Source organism: Bombina bombina, chromosome 7 (genome assembly GCF_027579735.1).
Source record: "Bombina bombina isolate aBomBom1 chromosome 7, aBomBom1.pri, whole genome shotgun sequence".
In the NCBI taxonomy this organism is placed as follows: Eukaryota; Metazoa; Chordata; class Amphibia; order Anura; family Bombinatoridae; genus Bombina; species Bombina bombina.
This window is the reverse complement of record NC_069505.1, coordinates 207,824,696-207,848,230: the sequence shown is the minus strand read 5'-3', so window position 1 is coordinate 207,848,230 and position 23,535 is coordinate 207,824,696. Positions and strand designations below refer to the sequence as shown.

The 23,535-nt window shown below is 37.0% G+C and overlaps 1 protein-coding gene across 1 annotated transcript in view; it reads right to left on the bottom strand.

Annotated features, from left to right (window-relative positions):
• Positions 1 to 1,343: 1,343 nt before the first annotated feature.
• The window catches only part of IRAG1 (inositol 1,4,5-triphosphate receptor associated 1), a 306,114-nt gene continuing 283,922 nt past the window's right edge, over positions 1,344 to 23,535 (bottom strand). The window contains exons 17-19 of the mRNA XM_053720588.1: positions 5,005 to 5,124; positions 4,705 to 4,833; positions 1,344 to 2,870 (exon numbers count right to left, since the gene is read on the bottom strand). Of these exons, the coding sequence (XP_053576563.1) occupies positions 2,633 to 2,870; positions 4,705 to 4,833; positions 5,005 to 5,124 (487 nt within the window). The 3' untranslated portion in view covers positions 1,344 to 2,632. The remainder of the gene's footprint in view (positions 2,871 to 4,704; positions 4,834 to 5,004; positions 5,125 to 23,535) is intronic.

Genomic DNA, 23,535 nt, shown 5'->3' with positions numbered 1-23,535 from the left:
AGGGTCGCAAGAAGCGTGTGGAAAAACCAAGGCGCAAAATAACTGCCCATGAACTGAGAAAAGTCAAGCGTGCAGCTGCCAAGATGCCACTTGCCACCAGTTTGGCCATATTTCAGAGCTGCAACATCACTGGAGTGCCCAAAAGCACAAGGTGTGCAATACTCAGAGACATGGCCAAGGTAAGAAAGGCTGAAAGACGACCACCACTGAACAAGACACACAAGCTGAAACGTCAAGACTGGGCCAAGAAATATCTCAAGACTGATTTTTCTAAGGTTTTATGGACTGATGAAATGAGAGTGAGTCTTGATGGGCCAGATGGATGGGCCCGTGGCTGGATTGGTAAAGGGCAGAGAGCTCCAGTCCGACTCAGACGCCAGCAAGGTGGAGGTGGAGTACTGGTTTGGGCTGGTATCATCAAAGATGAGCTTGTGGGGCCTTTTCGGGTTGAGGATGGAGTCAAGCTCAACTCCCAGTCCTACTGCCAGTTTCTGGAAGACACCTTCTTCAAGCAGTGGTACAGGAAGAAGTCTGCATCCATCAAGAAAAACATGATTTTCATGCAGGATAATGCTCCATCACATGCGTCCAAGTACTCCACAGCGTGGCTGGCAAGAAAGGGTATAAAAGAAGAAAATCTAATTACATGGCCTCCTTGTTCACCTGATCTGAACCCCATTAAAAACCTGTGGTCCATCATCAAATGTGAGATTTACAAGGAGGGAAAACAGTACACCTCTCTGAACAGTGTCTGGGAGGCTGTGGTTGCTGCTGCACGCAATGTTGATGGTGAACAGATCAAAACACTGACAGAATCCATGGATGGCAGGCTTTTTAGTGTCCTTGCAAAGAAAGGTGGCTATATTGGTCACTGATTTGTTTTTGTTTTGTTTTTGAATGTCAGAAATGTATATTTGTGAATGTTGAGATGTTATATTGGTTTCACTGATAAAAATAAATAATTGAAATGGGTATATATTTGTTTTTTGTTAAGTTGCCTAATAATTATGCACAGTAATAGTCACCTGCACACACAGATATCCCCCTAAAATAGCTAAAACTAAAAACAAACTAAAAACTACTTCCAAAAATATTCAGCTTTGATATTAATGAGTTTTTTGGGTTCATTGAGAACATGGTTGTTGTTCAATAATAAAATTAATCCTCAAAAATACAACTTGCCTAATAATTCTGCACTCCCTGTATATATATATATATATATATATATATATATATATATATATATATATATATATATATATATTTATTTCTTTATTTATTTAGTGAATGCCAAATACTCTTCAAAACCTATCCTATGTACAGCAGTGATTCTCATCCAGAGTGTCAGACCACCTTAGGGTTCTCGGAAATATCCTTGAGATATCATATACATTATAAAGATAAATTAGGTATGTTACGTGGGTTTTAATAGAATATCAAGGATATTCCAAGATAAAAAAAATTAGAATGACTACTGTAAGTTAAATGTTTCAGGAACTGATAAAAACATGCAGAATGCTTCAGAGTACTTTCAAATTGAATTTTAAATACACGTTCTCATACTCTCTTTTTTCCTGATTGTTTTTGATTGAGTGTAATATCATAAACAAATGGATTACTAACAAACATTGCAATTAGAGCAGGTTTTCCTTTTTTTTTTTTAGAAAAGTATAAATCTATTTTTTGTTTGTAATATATTAGGCTACTCTTTTAATTTATTTGGTTAATTTCTTGTTTTGTAAATTTTCATTATATAAATATCTTAATTATGGTTGTTTTGCTCAATTAAAATAACTACTCCCTTGATAGTCTTTTTATATATATATTGGATTTTCAGGTGTTCTATGCCTATTTATTTGACAATTTTCTTTTCTTTTGTGTTGAATTGCAGTCATTGTTCAACCCATGTATATGATTATTCAGAACTGGAAATTTCCATTAGACTAACACTTGTGGTGGATAAAGAAGAAAATAGACTTTTAAGTCATTTTAATGTGATCTAACTTTTTTTTTCTCAATTAGTAATTTGGTTCCCTTGTCTAATAAGCTATATTGCTGTTCTTCTAGTCCTGGCTATACAATACTGATACATTTAAGATTTATTGATTTATTCAAGCTACGTAACTAATTATGCATCAATTTTCCCAGCAGAATTTGATATTAATGGCTCTTTTTATCAAACTGCAAAAGCTTGTGTGGTGCAGACATACTTTTGCACATGGAAGCTACAGAGGAGCTGCCTGCTTCTTAAGCTGTTTGCCACTTCAGAGTTGGCCTGCAAAATATCAGTTTTCATTGCCTTGCAGACTTTTCTGGCAGCAAAGCATTTAATCTGTATTTGTTTAAGGAACCATGCTCTGAAATAATAAGATTACAGCACATTCACCTTGTTGTGGCTAGTGCAGCTTGAAAAGCTCTTGTTGGAGGATTCCCAGATGAACCTGTTTGTCTAATCATAATTATATGCACATAGCACCTCCAAATGTGAAAGTGATGCCATTATGGATCTCAGCCTTAAAGACTCTACATATAGTTTGACATGCTCTGGGTTTTACATGCACAATGGCTTAAGAGCTACAGATATATCATTTGGGTGTGTTATACACATATGAAAAGTATCTTTTATATTGTTCTACTGCCTGCGCTGCTTATGGAGTCCATGAGTCCACCAAGAGTATTTCTGGGATGCAGCACATGTTGCTTTTCCATGAGGTCCATCTGGTATTTCAGTGCAAGAAGTAAAAGAGTTGTAGATACTCAGAATTACTGCAAGTAGAACTATTCCAGCTGCCACAATGGAGATGACATTCCAATTGCTTACAATTTTGGGATATAGCATATATACATAATCAAGGCATTCTTCTATTTTGCTGCAAAAAAAATAAAAAAATAAAATAAAGTAAATAAAATGTATTGACTCACAAATAGATAACTTTCATATCCTAAAATAACTCAAAACACAGCTCACAAGTCCAGCACTCATGTAAATCATCTTCATGCAAGATGATCTACAACAGCTAGCAACTCATTGGCAGGTCATATACCCACTCATCTAGTCTATTATTGCCTCTTATAAATGTTACCATTGTATATTGCACTTTTGTTTATAGTGCTGCAGAATCTGTTTGTGCTATACAAATAAACTATATTATAATTATTATTATTAGTAGTATTAATAATAATAATAATACAAAATGATCTACTCAGTTTTCATGCCCTTACTGTAACTCCCTTTTAATTGACACACCCCTTAACAGATTACCCACTCTCCAGTCTATTTTACTTACATCCGCTCATCCATCTCACGCAGTGTTCCTCTTCTAATACTCCTCTATTCCAATCTCTAAATTAGCTTCTTTTATCTTTTTAGAATCATTTTACAAAATCCAAAATCATTGTTTACAAATCGTTCTATATAAACCATATATTCTGGTCAATGCATCTCCTAAATGCACACATTCTGTGCTCTCTGCTCTGGAAAAATGATCTAAAAAGTACCATCAATACTGCAAGGTCTTTCAAATCATTTTATTACAACACATTTAATCTTGCGATGCAGGTTCTGGATGTAAAGAACAGACACCTACATTACAATATAATGCTAAAAAAAAGCCCTTCAAATTTTATGGGATTTATCTCCATGCTGGCAAACTTTTGATCATCAGACCCCAAGCCTTTAAGCACACGTCACCATTTTGTCTTCACACATAGATTATAAGATATTTTAGGAGCATAACATTTCCATCCACCTTTCTTCTAATTTCAGGTTATTAACCTTCTGCATAATATTATGGCAGATTACAAATACATGCAAATAAACTCTGTTCATTTGCATATAATTAATCTACAGTATATATATATATATATATATATATATATATACTGTATATATAGTTTAAAAACACGAAACTCTTGCATACTGCATGCCACTGAGATAATTCCTCTAACCATGTACTATGTACATCGCCAGTCATAAAGAGTTTTCTTGCTTAAAATAGCGCTATAATACCCTCCCTCCTCCCTTCTGGTCACCAGAAATAGCGCCTTTTGTACCACGCTATTAATAACGTAAACCCAATAGAAAGACAAGCAACATACAGGGGTTAATGTTCACAGAAAACAGAAATATGTTGTTGAAGTGAAATAGTATCTCATTCCAGGTCAGTCGAGTAAAATCCAATAATACATTTATATAATTAGAGAGTAAAGTCTGGATAAACCATGTCAAATTAAAGCAAATTACTGGTAGATTGATTAGCTACCAATGTCTTTTATTTTCATATTTAAATTAAATTGTAGTAAAAGGATCATTTTTAAGTCTTGTTCTCTACCAGCTGCTGTATTTTAGCCACAGAGGCCCATTTATCTAGCTCTGTATGGAGCGTGTGGGCCTGTGTTTCTGCAGTGATGAAGCAGCGGTCTAAAGGCCACTGCTCCATAACCCGGTTTGCCTGCTCTGAACAGGCGGACAGTTATCGCCAGAATTCAACCCGATCAAGTACAATCGGGTTGATTGACACCTTCCTGCTGGCGGCTGATTGGCCGCGAGTCTGCAGGGGGCAGCGTTGCAATGCTGAATACGGAGAGCGTATTGCTCTCCGCATTCAGCGAGGTCTTGCGGACCTGATCCGGATCAGGTCCACAAGACCTTTGATAATTCAGCCTCACTGTATGAAAGTCACATTGGCAGTAATGAAATCTCACCTGTTTTTCACCTTACTTGCTTCCTCTTTTTCTTCCTCTTCAAACTCCGCTGAGAATTCAACAGTTTTTTCTTCCTCTTCCTCCTTCAATTCACGAAGACCTTGTATTTTTTTTAATCCTTCTTGATATCTTTAGAATTATGGAATAATGGAAATAATTAATAATTTGCTTAATGGATGTCCACAAAATATATTTCTTATAATATTATATTTTAAAACTGTGGATGATGGTAATCAATTAAAATGTGCCTGTTCGGCTGCCAACAAGGATCTACCATGGAGTTATACTGAAGTTTGTTACCCTTTGTTATAAGCTTCCTCTTCAATCTTTGCCTTTATCTCGGGGCTGATTTCCTCTGGGCAACTCTGGAGCAATCCTGTCCCGGGTAATTCGGACTCACAATCCACATTGGTCTTCCCACTGTAACAACAAATACATTAGAAAAGTAATCTGTTTACATCCATTGTATTAAAGGATTAGAATGACTATGTAGCAGAGGCCCAGCGTATTATTTTTTACATTGTTTATTATAGATGATTAGATAGTGACCCTACTGAGGTTTATGCTAAATCACTTGTCAGTCTAATTGAATTTGGTTTACAGGGTGGTATTCTGAATAAGAAAGAAAAGAGATAAATTCTTCCAGACTACCCTGATAACCCCTACTATTACCATTTACCGAAGATACAAAACAGTTCCACACAACCCCCTGAGAGACCGATTATAGCTTGCATAAATATGTTTACATACATTAAAGTATACATTTCATTTTCCTTGTTCAGAATAATAATACCTTTAATGAGACCTTCACTGGAAAGAAAGAAGATCCTTCTTTAAAATGATAAACGATACTGTAACGCTCTATCTTGATGATGATCACCCAATAGTCTTGGAACAAATGATTTGTAGAAAAGGGAGCTTCAAGGGAAACTACCTGTCCTACAAATACGCTTTTACCTCTCATTTGACTTGTTTGGTGACTGTCTACAGTAATGACCTATTACTATGAAGTGACATTAAAATACTTCTTGGACAAGAACAACTTGCAGTTGAATTTAGATTATCTGGGTCATAGAAATATTGAGAACTATTAACAATAGTGTAGGAGACAGAAAGTTAACTAAGAAATATAAAAGAAGAGAGAACTTAGAACCCCTGCCCCCTAAAACCTTTATTGCATTTTTTATTAGATATTGTTATTATGAGTGTAACTGTACTTTAAAATGTATTTGAATGTTTTTTCTGTAACTTTATTGTCTCGCGTAACAGTTAACCAGAGTTCTGAAGTCGCGATATCCCGACGCACGTTACATTGAATTGCACTCAAGCAAACACATTTACTTTCAATCTGTAATATACTTCCTTTTCGCTTGTGTGCAAAGAGCCGTCATAATTCCCTTTTCGCTTGCATGCAACAGTTAGCGTGCCACTCGTAATCTAGCCCTAAATGTTTTCAATATTTTGTTGCTCAAATGATCACTTAATCAATTTATTGTAAATTATACAATTCAATTGTAACATTTATAAATGACAAAAAAACTTTATAATATTGTAAAGTATTACACGGCCCCTACTTCATAATGCAACCTGGCTAGAAAATGTTTCTGTGAACACTGCAACCATTCCATAGCTCTCATTGGCCATTAATAACCATCACCTCATTCTATTGATTATCTGGCCAGCATCAATTATCTCCCCCTTATGTTTTGTCTTTGTCAGTCTCATTCAGAGGGGTAGATTTACCAAGGGCTGAATGGCCATTGTTCACCTTGTTTCCGCAGGAGCCTTCAGGCTCGCTGGAAACAGCAGTTATAAAGACCGCTGCTCCATAACTTGTTCGCTGCCTCTGAGGCTGCAGTCTTCAATACGCCCGATACTATGTAATCGGGCTGATTGACACCCCCTGCTAGTGGCCAATCGGAATCTGTGATCTCATCTCCTTATTTATCAGTTTTACTTAAACCACAGTTTTATATTCATGATAGTTGTATATTGATAATATATTTATTAAAGAATGCATGTAAAGAATTGCAGAACACTTTAGCACTTTATAAAGGAAAGTATGTCTATAACAATAACCAGTAATTGGGAGTTTAAGTTTCTTTGATATGATTTTTATCTGATGTATTCCTTCCTTTCAATAGTATAAATAATACATTTAATTTCAATGGAACATATTTAAATGTAAGCACAGATTTTTTATGGAGATTGGCACAGATTGATCAAAATAGATATATAGAAGGAAAGACAAATAAATTGAATCTATCAAATATATTTGTTTTTATTTAAATTAAAACACAAAAAAGCAAAGGCAAACCCCAAGTCTTAAAAAAAGATACAAATCAAATGCAATTGGTATTAATAAAAAAATATGCCTGAAACATAATCTGGATAAAGGGTAATACAGTGGCATTTTTGTATGTTGTTTAGTTAATTTATTGAAATGTGTTATGTGTTTCTAAAAAATAATCAGCTAGAATACGAGTTTTGCGGTATGGGTGAAAAAGCAGCGTTAAGGCTCTTTTTCACTACCGCTGGTATTACGAGTCTTGCAGGTTTAGGGACACCGCACACTTTTTTGGCCATAACGCAACGTAATTACCGCAGCTTTCAAAAAGTCCTTTTTCAATGAGACTTCCTTTGCACCGGTATTACGAGTCTGCCTGGGAGGCCAAAAAGTGAGCGGTACAGCCTAAAACTTCAAGATCCATAACGTAAACTGAAAGTACAATGCCGTAACAAAAAACTCATAACTAAAGTGCTAAAAAGTACACTAACACCCATAAACTACCTATTAACCCCTAAACCGAGGCCCTCCTGCATCGCAAACACAAAAATAAAATTATTAACCCCTAATCTGCCGCTCCGGACATCGCCACCACTATAATAAACATATTAACCCCTAAACCGCCGTACTCCCGCATCACAAACACTTGTTAAATATTATTAACCCATCATCTGCTGCCCCTAACATTGCCGCCACCTACCTACATTTATTAACCCCTAATCTGACACCCCTAACGTTGCTGCCACTATACTAAATTTAGTAACCCCTAAACCTAAGTCTAACACTAACCCTAACACCCCCTAACTTAAATATAATTAAAACAAATCTAAATAAAACCTACTATCATTACCTAAATAATTCCTATTTAAAACTAAATACTTACCTATAAAATAAACCCTAAGCTAGCTACAATATAACTAATAGTTACATTGTGTAGCTAGTTTAGGGTTTATTTTTATTTTACAGGCAAGTTTGTATTTATTTTAACTAGGTAGCATAGTTACTAAATAGTTATTAACTATTTACTAACTACCTAGCTAAAATAAATACAAATTTACCTGTAAAATAAAACCTAACCTGAGTTACACTAACACCTAACCTTACACTACAATTAAAAAAATGACATAACTTAAATACAATTACCTAAATTACAAAAAAATACAAACACTAAATTACACAAAATAAAAAAAGAATCATCAGGTATTTAAACTAATTACACCTAATCTAATAGGAATATCAAAATAAAAAAAGCCCCCTCAAAATAAAAAAAAACATAGCCTAAACTAAAATACCAATAGCCCTTAAAAGGGCCTTTTGCGGGGCATTGCCCCAAAGAAATCAGCTCTTTTACCTGTAAAAAAAAATACAAACAACCCCCCAACAGTAAAACCCACCACCCGCACAACCAACCGCCCAAATAAAATCCTAACTAAAAAAACCTAAGCTCCCCATTGCCCTGAAAGGGGCATTTGGATGGGCATTGCCCTTAAAAGGGCAGTTAGCTCTTTTTCAAGTGCCCAAACCCTAATTTAAAAATAAAACCCACCCATTAAACTCTTAAAAAACACTAACCCCCGAAGATCCACTTACAGTTTTGAAGACCGGACATCCATCCTCAATGAAGCCGGGAGAAGTCTTCATCCAAGCGGCATGAAGTCCTCAACGAAGCCAGGACATAAATTTAGTTTCCCCATAGGAATCAATGGGGCTGTGTTACGGAGCTTTACGCTCCTTTATTGAAGGTGTTAGGCTTTTTTTCAGCCGGCTCTCCCCATTGATATCTATGGGGAAATCGTGCACGAGCACGTACAATCAATCAGCTCACTGCAGCTTTTATTATTATTTTATTATTATACTTTATTTATGAAGCACCATCATTTTCCGCAGTGCTGTCCACGGATACAGCTCATTTAAATAAAACAATAATATAAAACTTCTAAGACTAAGAGACAGGACAGAATTTACAAACACATACAGGAGGAATCGAGGGCCCTATTCCCATGGGAACTTACAATCTACAGTAGAACAGCGCTGCCACTGGTATTGGAGCTCAATTTTGCTCTACGCTCACTTCTTGCCTGTTAACGCCGGGTTTTTGTAAACCTGTAATACCAGCGCTGTAGGGAAGTGAGCGGTGCAATAACTTGCAAGTTAGTACCGAGCAGCTCTTACCACAAAACTCGTAATCTAGCCGAATGTTTTTATTTTGTTTTGTTTTTTTTTGTGTTTTTTTTTTAAGTGAACAGATTATAGATGTTATTTTCTGTTCAAGTAATACCTGTTCTGCATTGTTTTCAGCTCTGATGACAAAACAATTACATTTACATAGTTGCATATATATTAATAAAAATGACTCAAAAAGGAAAATGTATTCAAGTCCCAGAAAAAAAGAATTATCAGTCTGGCAGCCTTATTGCAGAACTCAAAAAATCATATTATTAAAATGCTAATTTCTATAATACATTATTCCAATATAAAATAATTTAAATGGATACTGTAAATTTTGAAATCATTGCGCTGCATTGTCCTTAAAATAATCTGTAATTTAAATCCTGTGTATTGCTGTTGTCTAATATTATGTCATAACACTCTCATACTGAGGAGATTGTGATTTTAAATAACGAAGATTTCCACAATCAGTGTCCAACTAAAACAGGGTGGAGAGCTATGCCCAAACTTGCTAACACCAATTTAAAGGGCATGTTTTTCTAGAAATACTGTTCAGACATGTAAAAAAAAAACAGGTTTGCGTGTTCAAGTGACTTCTATAATAGGAACAATAATAATGTGCTATTTCATCCTTGGCGTCAAACAGTAAATTTGTCAGTAGTCGTAAGATTAGACTAGGTGGGACAACCTGCTATTATCTACCATCAGTCTCTATATTTCTATGTCTCGTAACCACACCTGAACTTGACCCTATCAGGTTGAAAAATATGTTTTCTGCTGGTTTAATTATAAAAGAAAAGTATTATATTGTAGTTTTTTTTTTTTACCTTTTGAATAAAAGTAAAATGATCTATATACATATAAGGTTCAAGTAACTTGTCTTCCTCGTTTCAAAATACTCTAGCTTTGATTTCACGCTAGTTGAAAGAATATTTCAGCATATAAACTGTAAATAACTCCACCAGTGTGACTCAGCTAAGGCGGCAAAATTACTAATGTGTAAATGAAACACAACACTACAGTTTATTTGATAAAGATCAGATCTATTTTAAAAAAAAAGTAAAGTTAAAGGGACAGTCTACTCCAGGACTTATATTATCTAAAAAGATATATAATCCACCCAGTTTTGCATAAAGAACACGGTTATATTAATATACCTTATACCTCTGTAAATACCCCTTGTATCTAAGCCTCTGCATATTGCCCCCTTATTTATTTTTGTTGACAGACTTGCATTTTAGCCAATCAATGCTGACTTATAAATAACTCCATGGGAGTGAGCAAAATGTGATCCCATATGGCACACACAAACTAGCGCTGTCTAGCTGTGAAAAACTGTCAAAAAAGATAAGATGCGGCCTTCAATGGCTTATATCATATGCGCCTACCTAGGTTTAGCTTTCAACTAATTTGATGATAAACGTAAATTTGAAAGTTGTTTAAAATTGCACGCCCTATCTGAATCATAAAAGTTAAATTTTGACTAGACTGTCCCTTTAAAGTTTTCTATGTGTGAAATATATATAACAACAACAAACATGCAGCTAAAATCATTATGAACTATATTTAGCTTCAAGAAGAACAAGGAGTACTGGAACTGATGGTATAGTCCCCCACAGAAACGCTGATCTCAACATCATGGAGTCTGCCTGGGATTACATGAAAAGACAGAAGCAACTGAGGCTGCCTAAATCCATACAAGAACTATGATTAGGTCTCCAAGCTGTTTTGAACAACCTACCTGCTGAGTTCCTTAAAGAACTGTGTGTAAGTCTACCTAGAAGAATTGATGCTGTTTTGAAGGAAAAGAATGGTAACACCAAATATTTGATTTAGATGTTTCTACTGTTCCCTAACTTGCATTTTGTTAATTGATTAAAATAAACTATTAACAGTTCTATTTTTTAAAACATTTTTACTTTACAGCATTTTTTCACACCTGCCTAAACCTTTTGCACAGTAATGTATACATCACTTGATTAGCTGGGGGATTCATCATTCTGCCCCCTCTAGAGGGACACAAAACACAGATGTTTTCTTTCATGATTCAGATAGAGCAGTAATTTTAAAAATCAGGTAGGTAGGTTCAGGAGCATGCGCTTGTGTGGAGTACTGTAAGGCATGTCAGGGCACCTAAGCATTATTGAATAATATATATGTATGTATATTTATCTGCACATAGATCGGAACAGCCAATAGAATGCGAGTTCAATACGATTGGCTGTTTGGATCAGCCAATCAGAATGAACTTGAATCTGATTGGCTGATTCAATCAGCCAATCAGATTCAAGTTCAATGCGATTGGCTGAACCAATCAGCCAATCGGATTGAACTTGAATCTGATTGGCTGATTCAATCAGCCAATCAGATTTTTCCTACCTTAATTCCGATTGGCTGATAGAATCCTATCAGCCAATCGGAATTCGGGGGACGCCATCTTGGATGACATCATTTAAAGGAACCTTCATTCGTCGGGTAGTCGTCGGTCAAGAAGGATGTTCCGCGCCGGAGGTCTTGAAGATGGAGCCGCTCCTCGTCGGATGGATGAAGATAGAAGATGCCGCTTGGATGAAGATGTCTGCCGGTCCGGATGTCCTCTTCTGCCCGGATAGGATGAAGACTTCTGCCGGTCTGGATGTCCTCTTCTGCCCCATCGGATGAAGACTTCGGCCCGGCTGGGTGAAGACGACTCAAGGTAGGGAGATCTTCAGGGGGTAGTGTTAGGTTTATTTAAGTGGGGTTTGGGTTAGAGTAGGGGTATGTGGGTGGTGGGTTTTAATGTTGGGGGGGTTGTATTTTATTTAAAGGCAAAAGAGCTGATTACTTTGGGGCATGCCCCGCAAAAAGCCCTTTTAAGGGCTGGTAGAAGAGCTGGTTACTTTTTAATTTAGAATAGGGTAGGGACCTTTATTATTTTGGGGGGCTTTTTTATTTTATTAGGGGGCTTAGAGTAGGTGTAATTAGCCTAATATTCTTGTAATCTTTTTTTATTTTTTGTAATTTAGTGTTTGTTTGTTTTTTTGTAATTTATTTTATTTTATTTAATTGTATGTAATTGTAGGTAATTTATTTAATTATAATGTAAAGTGTATGAGAGAGTAGAAAATATTGCTGATAAAATAAACTACACTGGTGCCAACCTTGATAATAAATATAGAAAAAGCTTAATAGGAAGAATGTGTTTCAGAACATATAATAATGTTCTGAAAAAGCAAGGGATTTAAAGACACAGGCACACAGAGAGAATTTTGAAAAAACTCAGTTTATTATCCCACATCACATCATGTGGATCATTGCTTTAGCTTAGTCAAACCATATAAAGTGAACACCCATATATACAGATAAAAAACTATATCTAAGGTAAAAAGCAACAAATCAGGAATTAGCTACCTAAGCATACATATGCAAGATTAAGCTGAACAATAATGTATATATTACACACCTTAAATATCTGTAACAGAACAATCAGCGACAGATATAAGTACACATACACATAGTAGGCCTATCACTCTATATTGCCTTACATATATACCCAGGAGCTGGTAATAAACGTGCTCCAGTGTAAACCTGATAAATATTTATAGGGAGTCTTTAAAGACCAGCGTGAAAAGATCGCAACAGTTCTTCATATTTATAGGTCAAAAGTTAGTACTTGAATAGATGCAGCAAAAAGTACACTTAACTTTAGTGTCTTATACCTCTGATTTCCAAAATTGACTGCTCAAAGTGTGCAACGCTATCGCAGCGTGTGACGTCACTGGAGGAGGAGTGGCATGACCGTCAGCGGTCTCCAAGCAGATCTGAATTCCAAGGTTGCTTCCCACAGAGAGTAAAGGAGTCAGCTGTTCTGGCAATTAGCCACGTAAGAAAGAACCAGGCTTTCACTTAGCTGACAAGCAAACTTAGAAATTAATACCAAGATGTACCAGACCTTTTACTCCCAAAATCTCTCTCCATACAGCGAACCTTCCACATATGCGTGCACATTCTTTCACAGAAGTAAGGGAACACAGCTGTCACATATGATTCCCATAAGTGTGTCTAGTATATTTCCACAAATAAAGTATAACTCACGCTCTTGTGGCAAAGTGTTTGAAAGTCTACACAGAGCAGTCCCTCTTTTATCAGGTTTTTGACTCCACTGGTAACACTTGCGCTCTCTTATCAGGGCTCAGCTTGAAGGTTAGCAAATTTCCATCAATCCAGCATTTGTAGGGCTGCAATCACGCTATAGTCCTTTGCTTTACCATAGATTTCTTTTAAAGATCAGGAGTTAAGTAGACATACTCCTAAAGTAATAAACACAATGGTGCTTTAAACACAACAGTGCCAATGACCGTTTCACCCCCACAGCAAGTGTGTGTCACAGGGGTTCATCAGGGCATAATTGAATCCTCACCGGATTTCCTCTTATAAAGGCATAACTGAGCATCCCCAGGTGATCCTCCCACATGTTACAGGTGAATCTCTTAAAGCTATATTCACCATGTTTTGCCCTATTTGTTAGTTAAACAGTATAACTACTAGAGGATGTGATAATAACAACATTTTACAATGGTCCTGCCTAATTCCTCAGCATTCCAAAAATTCTTACACATCCTAACTTAGGTGCACTTTGTATCATAGCATATACTCTGCCAGAGAAAATTATAATTTCAATTATAGGAAACTAGCATACTCCAGCTTGTCATTTAGACCTGCTGGGTATCTAGTACCCAATCTATAAATCCATTTTGCTTCTTTTTGCAGAAGCACCTTTTCATTATTGCCACCTCTACCATTTGTTATGCCCTTATCTATAATGATAAATTTCAAAGATTCCACATTACCATTATGAAAAGTACAAAAATGTCTTGCTACATTAGTATCTTTTGAGTGCAAAATGTCATCCCGATGTTCCTGCACCCGGTCCTTTACTAGCCTTTTCATTTTGCCTATGTAAAAGACTGGGCATGAACATCGAAGGAGGTAAATTACTCCTTCAGATTTGACAATTAAAGAAGAACTTGATATTAAACACTTTACCATCTTGAGTGGAAAATTGTTTAGTGCCATCCATGTGGGCACAGTAAACACAGTGCCCACATGGGTAGCTACCTTTAATACCTTTATCTTTTCTCAGCCAATCTGAGTCAGATGGGCCTCTCAAAAAGTGGCTTTTTACCAAGATGTCTCTTAGACTTTGTGCTTTCCGAGCTGTCATTAGTGGTCTTTCACCAATGATATTTTTTACTTTGTCATCCAAGGTCAGTATGTGCCAATTTTTGTTCATCGCTGATCTAATGTTGTGCCATTGATAATTAAATTTAGAAATAAATCTAATTTGGCCTCCATCTGACTTTACATCCTTATGATACAAAAGGTCATCTCTGGGGGTCTTTCTGGCCTTCCAGAGTGCTCTTTTTAGGCATTTATTTGAATATCCCCTTTCTAGGAACCTGTTTTTCATCAATGCTGCATGGGTATCGAATTTGGCTAGAGAAGAACAATTCCTCCTCAAACGGAGGAACTGTCCATATGGAATCCCTTTTATCAAATGTGATGGATGGCTGCTTCCTGCATGCAACATATTGTTTGTGGCATTCTTTTTCCTGAAATTTTCTGTGACAATCTTTAGACCTTCCTTTTTAATTGTAATATCAAGGAAATTCCCTAGTATTAGTTTCTGATGTGAGGATGATGTTCCTGTCATTGTGATTTAACATATGGACGAACTCTTTAAATTCTTCTATGGTTCCATCCCACAAGACAAGAACATCATCCACATATCTGACCCACATCAATACTTTTCCATTAAATATATCACTGTAACGTTAAAAAATATCTGACTCCCAAGCCCCCAAATGGAGGCAGGCATAAGTGGGGGCACATACTGCCCCCATTGCTGTTCCTCGTATCTGCCTATAAACTTGTCCATCAAATGTGAACACATTATTCTGAAGGACAAAATCAAGGAGATAAATGACAAATTCTGTATGTTCCATAAACATGGGCCCCCTTGTCTCAAGGAACATACTTATTGCTTGGAGTCCTATTTTGTGTGGTATGGAGGAGTATAACCCCTCCACATCCAAAGATGCCAACAAAGTATTTTCATTTACCACTACTCCATCGAGTTTCCTGAGTAGGTCTGCCGTATCTTTAACATATGATGTTAAAGTAAGCAAAAAGGGCCGTAAATATTTGTCCACATATTCTCCACTTTTTTCTGTCATGCTGCCTATCCCCGAGACTATAGGTCTTCCTGGTGGACATTTTATATTCTTATGTAGTTTCGGCAGAATATAAAAAACAGGCATGACAGGGTACTCAGGGAAAAGGAATTTGAACTCCTTCTGACTAATTATGCCCCTACTTCTTGCATCATTTAGAAGTTTAAATAGAGAGTTTTGAATCTGTGCCAGGGGATTGTGAGCCAGCCTTATATATTGGTTTTTATCATTCAGTTGGCGTTTTGCTTCATTTACAGAAAGTTTTTCGTCCAACAGAACCAAGTTTCCGCCCTTATCGGCGGGCTTTATCACCAAGCCCCCGGCCATACTCAGCTCCTTCAAAGCTTTTCTCTCTCTAGGTTTCAGGTTGTCATCTGTCTGTTTGGACATAAGCATCTCAATGTCTTTTTCCATCTTTTTCACAAAGAGATTGACAGCTGGAACCAGAGAGAGGGAGGGCATATATGAGGATTTTGGCTTGAAACTAGGTTTTTCAAATCTAGAAACCAAATCTTGGGAGCTACTTGGAATTTCTTCTTGAGTATTTTCTGTTAACAATGATTCCAAGTCTTTAAGAGCTAGTTGGTCATTATCATCTAAACTTTCAGACTAGACACACTTATGGGAATCATATGTGACAGCTGTGTTCCCTTACTTCTGTGAAAGAATGTGCACGCATATGTGGAAGGTTCGCTGTATGGAGAGAGATTTTGGGAGTAAAAGGTCTGGTACATCTTGGTATTAATTTCTAAGTTTGCTTGTCAGCTAAGTGAAAGCCTGGTTCTTTCTTACGTGGCTAATTGCCAGAACAGCTGACTCCTTTACTCTCTGTGGGAAGCAACCTTGGAATTCAGATCTGCTTGGAGACCGCTGACGGTCATGCCACTCCTCCTCCAGTGACGTCACACGCTGCGATAGCGTCGCACACTTTGAGCAGTCAATTTTGGAAATCAGAGGTATAAGACGCTAAAGTTAAGTGTACTTTTTGCTGCATCTATTCAAGTACTAACTTTTGACCTATAAATAGCAAGAACTGTTGCGATCTTTTCACGCTGGTCTTTAAAGACTCCCTATAAATATTTATCAGGTTTACACTGGAACAAGTTTATTACCAGCTCCTGGGTATATAGGTAAGGCAATATAGAGTGATAGGCCTACTATGTGTATGTGTACTTATATCTGTCGCTGATTGTTCTGTTACAGATATTTAAGGTGTAATATATACATTATTGTTCAGCTTAATCTTGCATACGTATGCTTAGGTAGCTAATTCCTGAATCCTAATTTGTTGCTTTTTACCTTAGATATAGTTTTTTATCTGTATATATGGGTGTTCACTTTATATGGTTTGACTAAGCTAAAGCAATGATCCACATGATGTGATGTGGGATAATAAACTGAGTTTTTTCAAAATTCTCTTTGTGCCTGTGTCTTTAAATCCCTTGCTTTTTCAGAACATTATTATATGTTCTGAAACACATTCTTCCTATTAAGCTTTTTCTAAATTTATTTAATTAATTTATTGATAGTGTAGTGATAGGTTTAATTGTAACTTAGGTTAGGATTTATTTTACAGGTAACTTTTTAATTATTTTAACTAGGTAGCAATTAAATAGTAAATAACTATTTAATAGCTGTTGTACCTAATTAAAATAAATACAAAGTTGCCTGTAAAATAAATATAAATCCTAAAATAGCTACAATATAATTATTCGTTATATTATAGCTATATTAGGGTTTATTTTACAGGTAAGTATTTAGTTTTAAATAGGAATACTTTAGTTAATAAGATTTAATTTATTTCGTTAGATTAAAATTATATTTAACTTAGGGGGGTGTTAGGGTTAGGGTTAGACTTAGCTTTAGGGGTTAATACATTTATTAGAGTAGCGGCGAGGTCCGGTCGGCAGATTAGGGGTTAATACTTGAAGTTAAGTGGCAGCGATGTTAGGGAGGGCAGATTAGGGGTTAATACTATTTATTATAGGGTTTGCGAGGCGGGAGTGCGGCGGCTTAGGGGTTAATACTTTTATTAGAGTAGCGGCGAGGTCCGGTCGGCAGATTTGGGGTTAATAAGTGTAGTTAGGTAGCGGCGACATTGGGGGGGGGCAGATTAGGGTTTAATAAATATTATGTAGGTGTCGGCGATGTTAGGGGCAGCAGATTAGGGGTTCATAGGGATAATGTAGGTGGCGGCGGTGTGCGGTCGGCAGATTAGGGGTTACATTTTTTTATTATAGTGGCGGCGATGTGGGGGGACCTCGGTTTAGGGGTACATAGGTAGTTTATGGGTGTTAGTGTACTTTAGAGCACAGTAGTTAAGAGCTTTATAAACCGGCGTTAGCCCAGAAAGCTCTTAACTACTGACTTTTTTTTGCGGCTGGAGTCTTGTCGGTAGAGGGTCTACTGCTCACTTCAGCCAAGACTCTAAATACCGGCGTTAGGAAGATCCCATTGAAAAGATAAGATACGCAATTGGCGTAAGGGGATCTGAGGTATGGAAAAGTCGCGGCTTGAAAGTGAGCGTTAGACCTTTACCTACACGACTCTAAATACCAGCGGGCAGCCAAAAGCAGCGTTAACCCCTTAACGCTGCTTTTGACGGCTACCACAGAACTCTAAATCTAGGCGTAAGAATTTATTTCAGCTTAGATAAATTGGCATAGGAGTTTGGTTGTTGGCACAAATAATATATACAATTTCTGATGTTTTAAATTGGAATTATATAAAAAAAATTGTGGCTATATAGCTGATTGTACTGCTTGAATGTTAGTGGCTCAGATTCTTGTATATCTTATTGTGGTATTTTAAATGCAACTCTGATTTGAGAGACTATTGTGAATAAGGCAACTTTTATGATCTTTGCATAGCATATTATAATAATTTAAATGTGTATAGTATCGATTCATATCTGGTTTTCTACAAATATATTTCAACGTGTCTATAAATATTAACTAATAAAAAGAACGTAGGAATTTTATATTAATTTTATGGTTTTGTATATGCATTTTATTGGGGGTTCATTTTAAAGAATAATTATTAAATATATTGTATTATAACCCGGCCATATACTGACAGGCAGCAGTGCAAGAATAATTAAAGCAATGTTATAGAACTGCAAAAGCACTAGATGGCAGCAGTGCAAGAATAATTAAAGCAATGTTATAGAACTGCAAAAGCACTAGATGGCAGCAGTGTATGCTGACATGTAGTGCTCCAGACGTGCAAATTACCTACCTAAATATGCTCATTAACAAAGAAAACCATAAAAACAAAGCACATTTGACAATAGCAGTACATTGGAAATGTTTGTTTTTTATATCCTTTGAATCACAAAAGAAAAAAATTAGGTTTTAGATCCTCTTAGATACATAAAAGCACAAAAGAACAGAGAACGCACAGAGCATCTAAGTGTTGTATATAAATAAACACCTTTAACCCCTTAATGACCAGGGACCTTCCCTGTACATCACTGATCCTTGAGACCAAAATGCCTGCAGCAGGGAGGGAGGTCATAATAGCGCTGTCCTGCCGCTTAGGGTGAGACCCGAATGATCAGTGACCTACAAGGTACATCATGGTCATTAACGGTTAATATCCAATAAAAACACACTCACAATGTATAACCTCAAAAATGATGAGGAATAAATACAGTATAATATCCTTCACTCATATAGATATCGTCCACCATATCCTTATCAATGTTACAGGTTGATTTTCCAAGACTACTGCATCCTGATTTTAAAATTCCCCCGAGCCGGCTTATGAGGAGAGTGTAGCAACACAAGTATAAAGACTCTTATGCATATCCATATAGAAACACAGAAAAATAGCTAGAAATATAGAAATGAAGAAAGATAGATTTTGACAGCAGATAAGGGTCACAGGCCCAGCAAGTCTGCCCAATATTTACTAAAAGTATAATCTTATCTAGTTCATAGGGCGGCTTTATGGAAGCCTAATTCAATCCAAATCAAATCACAGTCAAAATGTAGATTTATGAATTAAATAACGAGACAACTATTGGTCACCTTCTAATCATGCCCCAGGCAGGCAAATTATATTTAAGATTTGTTAAGAAACTCTAAGTCTTCCTACATATTTCAGGGTCTTGTACCAGAGAGTCTAAAACTATAAAAAAATATAACAGTTTGGCAAGCAAGTATGATTGAATGCAAACTGGCCTAATTATTTGTGTTGGCAAAGGATGCATCAACGAGATGCAAACTAATTTGCTGTGCCATTTAGTCATGAATGAAAATTTGCATCACAGTCAACGCACACAGATTAATTAACACATTTGTAAATATTTTAAGAAAACGTTTTTTTTACTCTGTATAGTAAGACTGACGCTTATCGCTTCCTCGGACATGTTCTATTTATGCTGTTATGTCAGCAAGTCAAGTTCCCTCTCAGTAAGTGCAGTTTCCTGCCAAGATAATTGTGTCTCTGAGAACAAAAACCCTTCAATGTACATTTTGGGTGAGTCACATCTATTTCCAGAATGAGTTATATCCTCCATTGGAAATATCCATCAAAATTTGACATAGATGTTTGGGTGTGTCCATTTTTTTTTTTCAAAATAAAAAGTTAGCCTTATCTTTATTGTACCAAATGGCTCTATAAGATAACAATTTCAAAAACGAGGTAACTGAATAGTGTTAAGCCTGATTCTATTATGTGCCAAAATGTTTCAGTTATCTGTGTAAGTGGAAATCTGTAGATTAAAATAATGAATATACTTTAAAAGAACTGTGTTTATAGAAGGGTTGCTCTGCTTAAAGGGACATAGAAGTGCAAAAGGAAAATGCTGTAATGTGTTAGAGCATTGAACTATTGCATTGCTGCTTGCATACAATTTTAAATGGATTAAACTCAAAATTTAAGGGACAGTATAAAGCAATTTTCATATAACTGATAGACACTACTATAAAGGAGAATATGCACAGATGCTGATCTAAAAATCCAGTATTTTTTTAAAAAATAACTTACATAGAAGCTCCCAATTTAGCACTGTTGATGGGATAGGCTGAGACACCCAGTGAATGTGGCTGGGAAAGCAGGAAGAGCAGACACTCCCCCCTCCCTGCATATAAAAAGACCATTTAGACAAATAGGTGTCTGTAGACATCAGTTTACATCTAAAACTTTGGGGCTGGTTAGGAGTCTGAAAATCAGCACAATATTATTTAAAAAATAAGCAAAACTATACATTGTTGCAAAAACACAGCAGTGCACTACAGGGTTTTAGCTGAAAACATATGGTGAGCCAATAAGGCATATGTGTGCAGCCACCAATAACTCAGTAGTACATTGCAGCTTCTGAGCATATGTTGGTATGTTTTGGGGGTAAAATATACAAAAAGAACAAAGTAAAATTGCATGTTTTGAGCTATGGATGTCTGATTTTGACTTTCATGTCCCTATAAGTGCTTCTGTACTCATGACAAGATTGGGTTGTCATGCAAACTGCTGCCTGTGAATGCATGTGACCCATTCTCGCCAAGAAGGGGAATCGCTGATCACAGCATCAGATCATTGATTTCCCTGCACTGCAGGCGGCATAGTGGGTAGCATTGCCAGAGCTACATGGGAAATCAGGTGATGTCACCACAAACATGTGTGGTGACATCACAGAGGGGGCAGAGCCACGCAATGACACACAGTTAAGGGAGCTGGATGGGGGTTGCTGTTCAAATCCCTTGATTTCAGCTGCCTTAAAGGGACATGAAATACTTGTCATTAAGTATACGTTTTTCTTTTTAATGACACAATGAGTCCATGAATCATCTTAATTACTATTGGTAATATCACTCATGCCCTGCAGGAGGCGGCAAAGAGCACCACAGCAAAGCTGTTAAATATCACCTCCCTTCCCTCCCAACCCAGTCATTCTCTTTGCCTACGTTAGTGCCAGGAAGTGGTAAAGTTAGGGGCTGGAAAAGATTCTTCAATCAAGAGTTTATTTTTAAAGAAGTGCAAGATTGTGCTGCTTGTCCTAGGGTGTAGCCGTAGTCCATATCAGTCTCTTCAGTAGAGCAGTGGTGGCTTTAGAGCAATGGGAACTTGTGGGACATAATTCTCACTGCACCTCCCATAGATATTATGATACCCTGATTATGAGAGTCTGAGGGGAAATACTCAGTTCTTTTGTTTCCACAGGTCTATGTGAGGGAGAGAACCTATCAAGCCTGGTGAGCTGCCCTGCTGTCGGGCAGATTTCTGAGGTAAGTGCTGACTTTAATTATTTCTGGAGCAAGTCACTCAGAAAAAGTAGGCACTTTATTTTCAGAAGTATATAGGAAAGTAAGTGGCCTTTTTATAACAAGCACTTTATTACACATGGGACATTATACTCTCCTTGATTGAGAGGACTTTGATAGCATACGCAGGCATTGGGGCTGAGATAGCTGCTAGGGACATACAAACTATGGCGGTTCCCTTTCTCCCGGTGGTTATACTTAGAAAATACCGACCGGGAGACTGTTATTTAGATATGTCCACGAAGGGCGGAGCCAAGTGAGGCTGTAATCTCTACATTACGCGCCATTTTTCTTTCATCCGGAGCGGAGGAAACTGAGTTTCTGGTTGTCTAGATGCGCATTGGTTCACTGAAGCATGCGATCCTAGAAGCAGAACTAAAACGGTTCGTCTCTCCTGGATTCCTGATTGTTTAGCTAAGGGAAAACTGATCTCCAGTGTTGAAAGGCAGGTAGGCACCTCAGCATAAAGCTGAGGTGTAGTGGTGTCTTTATTTTATAATTATTTAACCATTTACTGCATTCTGCAGTTTTTAAAGTAAAAAAGTTGCGATTTAACTTTTAAAGAGACAGTAACGTTTTGTGTCAATTTTTCTTTTTTGTTAAAAATTGAACTTATTATTGCCTAGTTGATCCATTGTGAGTCAGAATGGACCAATAGGCCTTGCAAGTTGTCACCTGCTCCTTGTCTTTTGATGCTAGTGTTGAACCACCAATCCCTTTCTGTTCCTCTTGTATTGAGACGACTTTAAGTTATAGGGATAGACTTTTTTCTGAGCCAACATGTTCCAATGACAATGCTAATTTTATGCCGCAGTTTTCTCTTCAAGCGTCACAAATTTTACCGCCATCACATGCAGTGCCATGCGCTTCCTCTCAAGCTCCTGCTAGAGTTACTTTACAAGGCATCGCTTCTCTCATGTCTTCTGCAGTTTCAGATGCGTTGTCTGCTTTTCCAATGTTTCAGGGAAAGTGTAAGAGGAAAATTAGACATTCAGTAAGCAAGGTTTCTGACGCAGTTGTTGCTATTTCAGATGCCCCCTCCCAGAAGCCTGAGGAGGAGGATACCGTAGTAGCATCTGAACGTGAAATTTCAGATTCTGACAGTGTAATTCCTTTTGCTGATACTGAAGTTGTATCCTTCAGGTGTAAGCTAGAACACCTCCCTCTGTTACTTAAAGAGGTTTTAGCTACATTGGACGACAGCGATTCCATGGTCATTGTTAATCCTAAGAAATCCAGTAAGCTAAACAAATATTTTGAGGTACCTTCCTTGACAGACGTTTTTCCGGTACCAGACCGAGCTTCTGAGATCATTACTAAGGAGTGGGAGAGACCGGGTATACCTTTTTCTCCATCTCCTATATTTAAAAAGATGTTTCCCATAGCCGACTCCGTTAAGGAGGCTTGGCAAACTGTCCCCAAGGTGGAAGGAGCTGTTTCCACATTAGCTAAGAGAACTACTATACCATAGAGGATAGTTGTGCTTTTAAAGATCCTATGGACAAAATGTTAGAGGGGTTACTTAAAAAGATGTATGTACACCAGGTTTTACAATGGCAACCAGCTGTGTGCATTGCTACCGTCACCAGTGCAGCAGCATATTGGTTTGATGCGTTGTCTGATGCTATTAGGACAGACACTCCCCTGGATGAGATCCAGGATAGGATAAAAGCTCTTAAATTGGCTAATTTCTTTATTACGGATGCTTCCCTTCAAGTTATCAAGCTGGGAGCAAATATTTCAAATTTCTCTATTCTAGCTCGCAGAGCCTTATGGTTAAAACCTTGGTCTGCGGATGTATCCTCTAGGTCTAAGCTTTTAGTGATTCCTTACAAGGGGAAGACCTTGTTTGGACTGGGCTTGACGGAAATAATTTCTGATATTACGAAGGTAAGGGTCA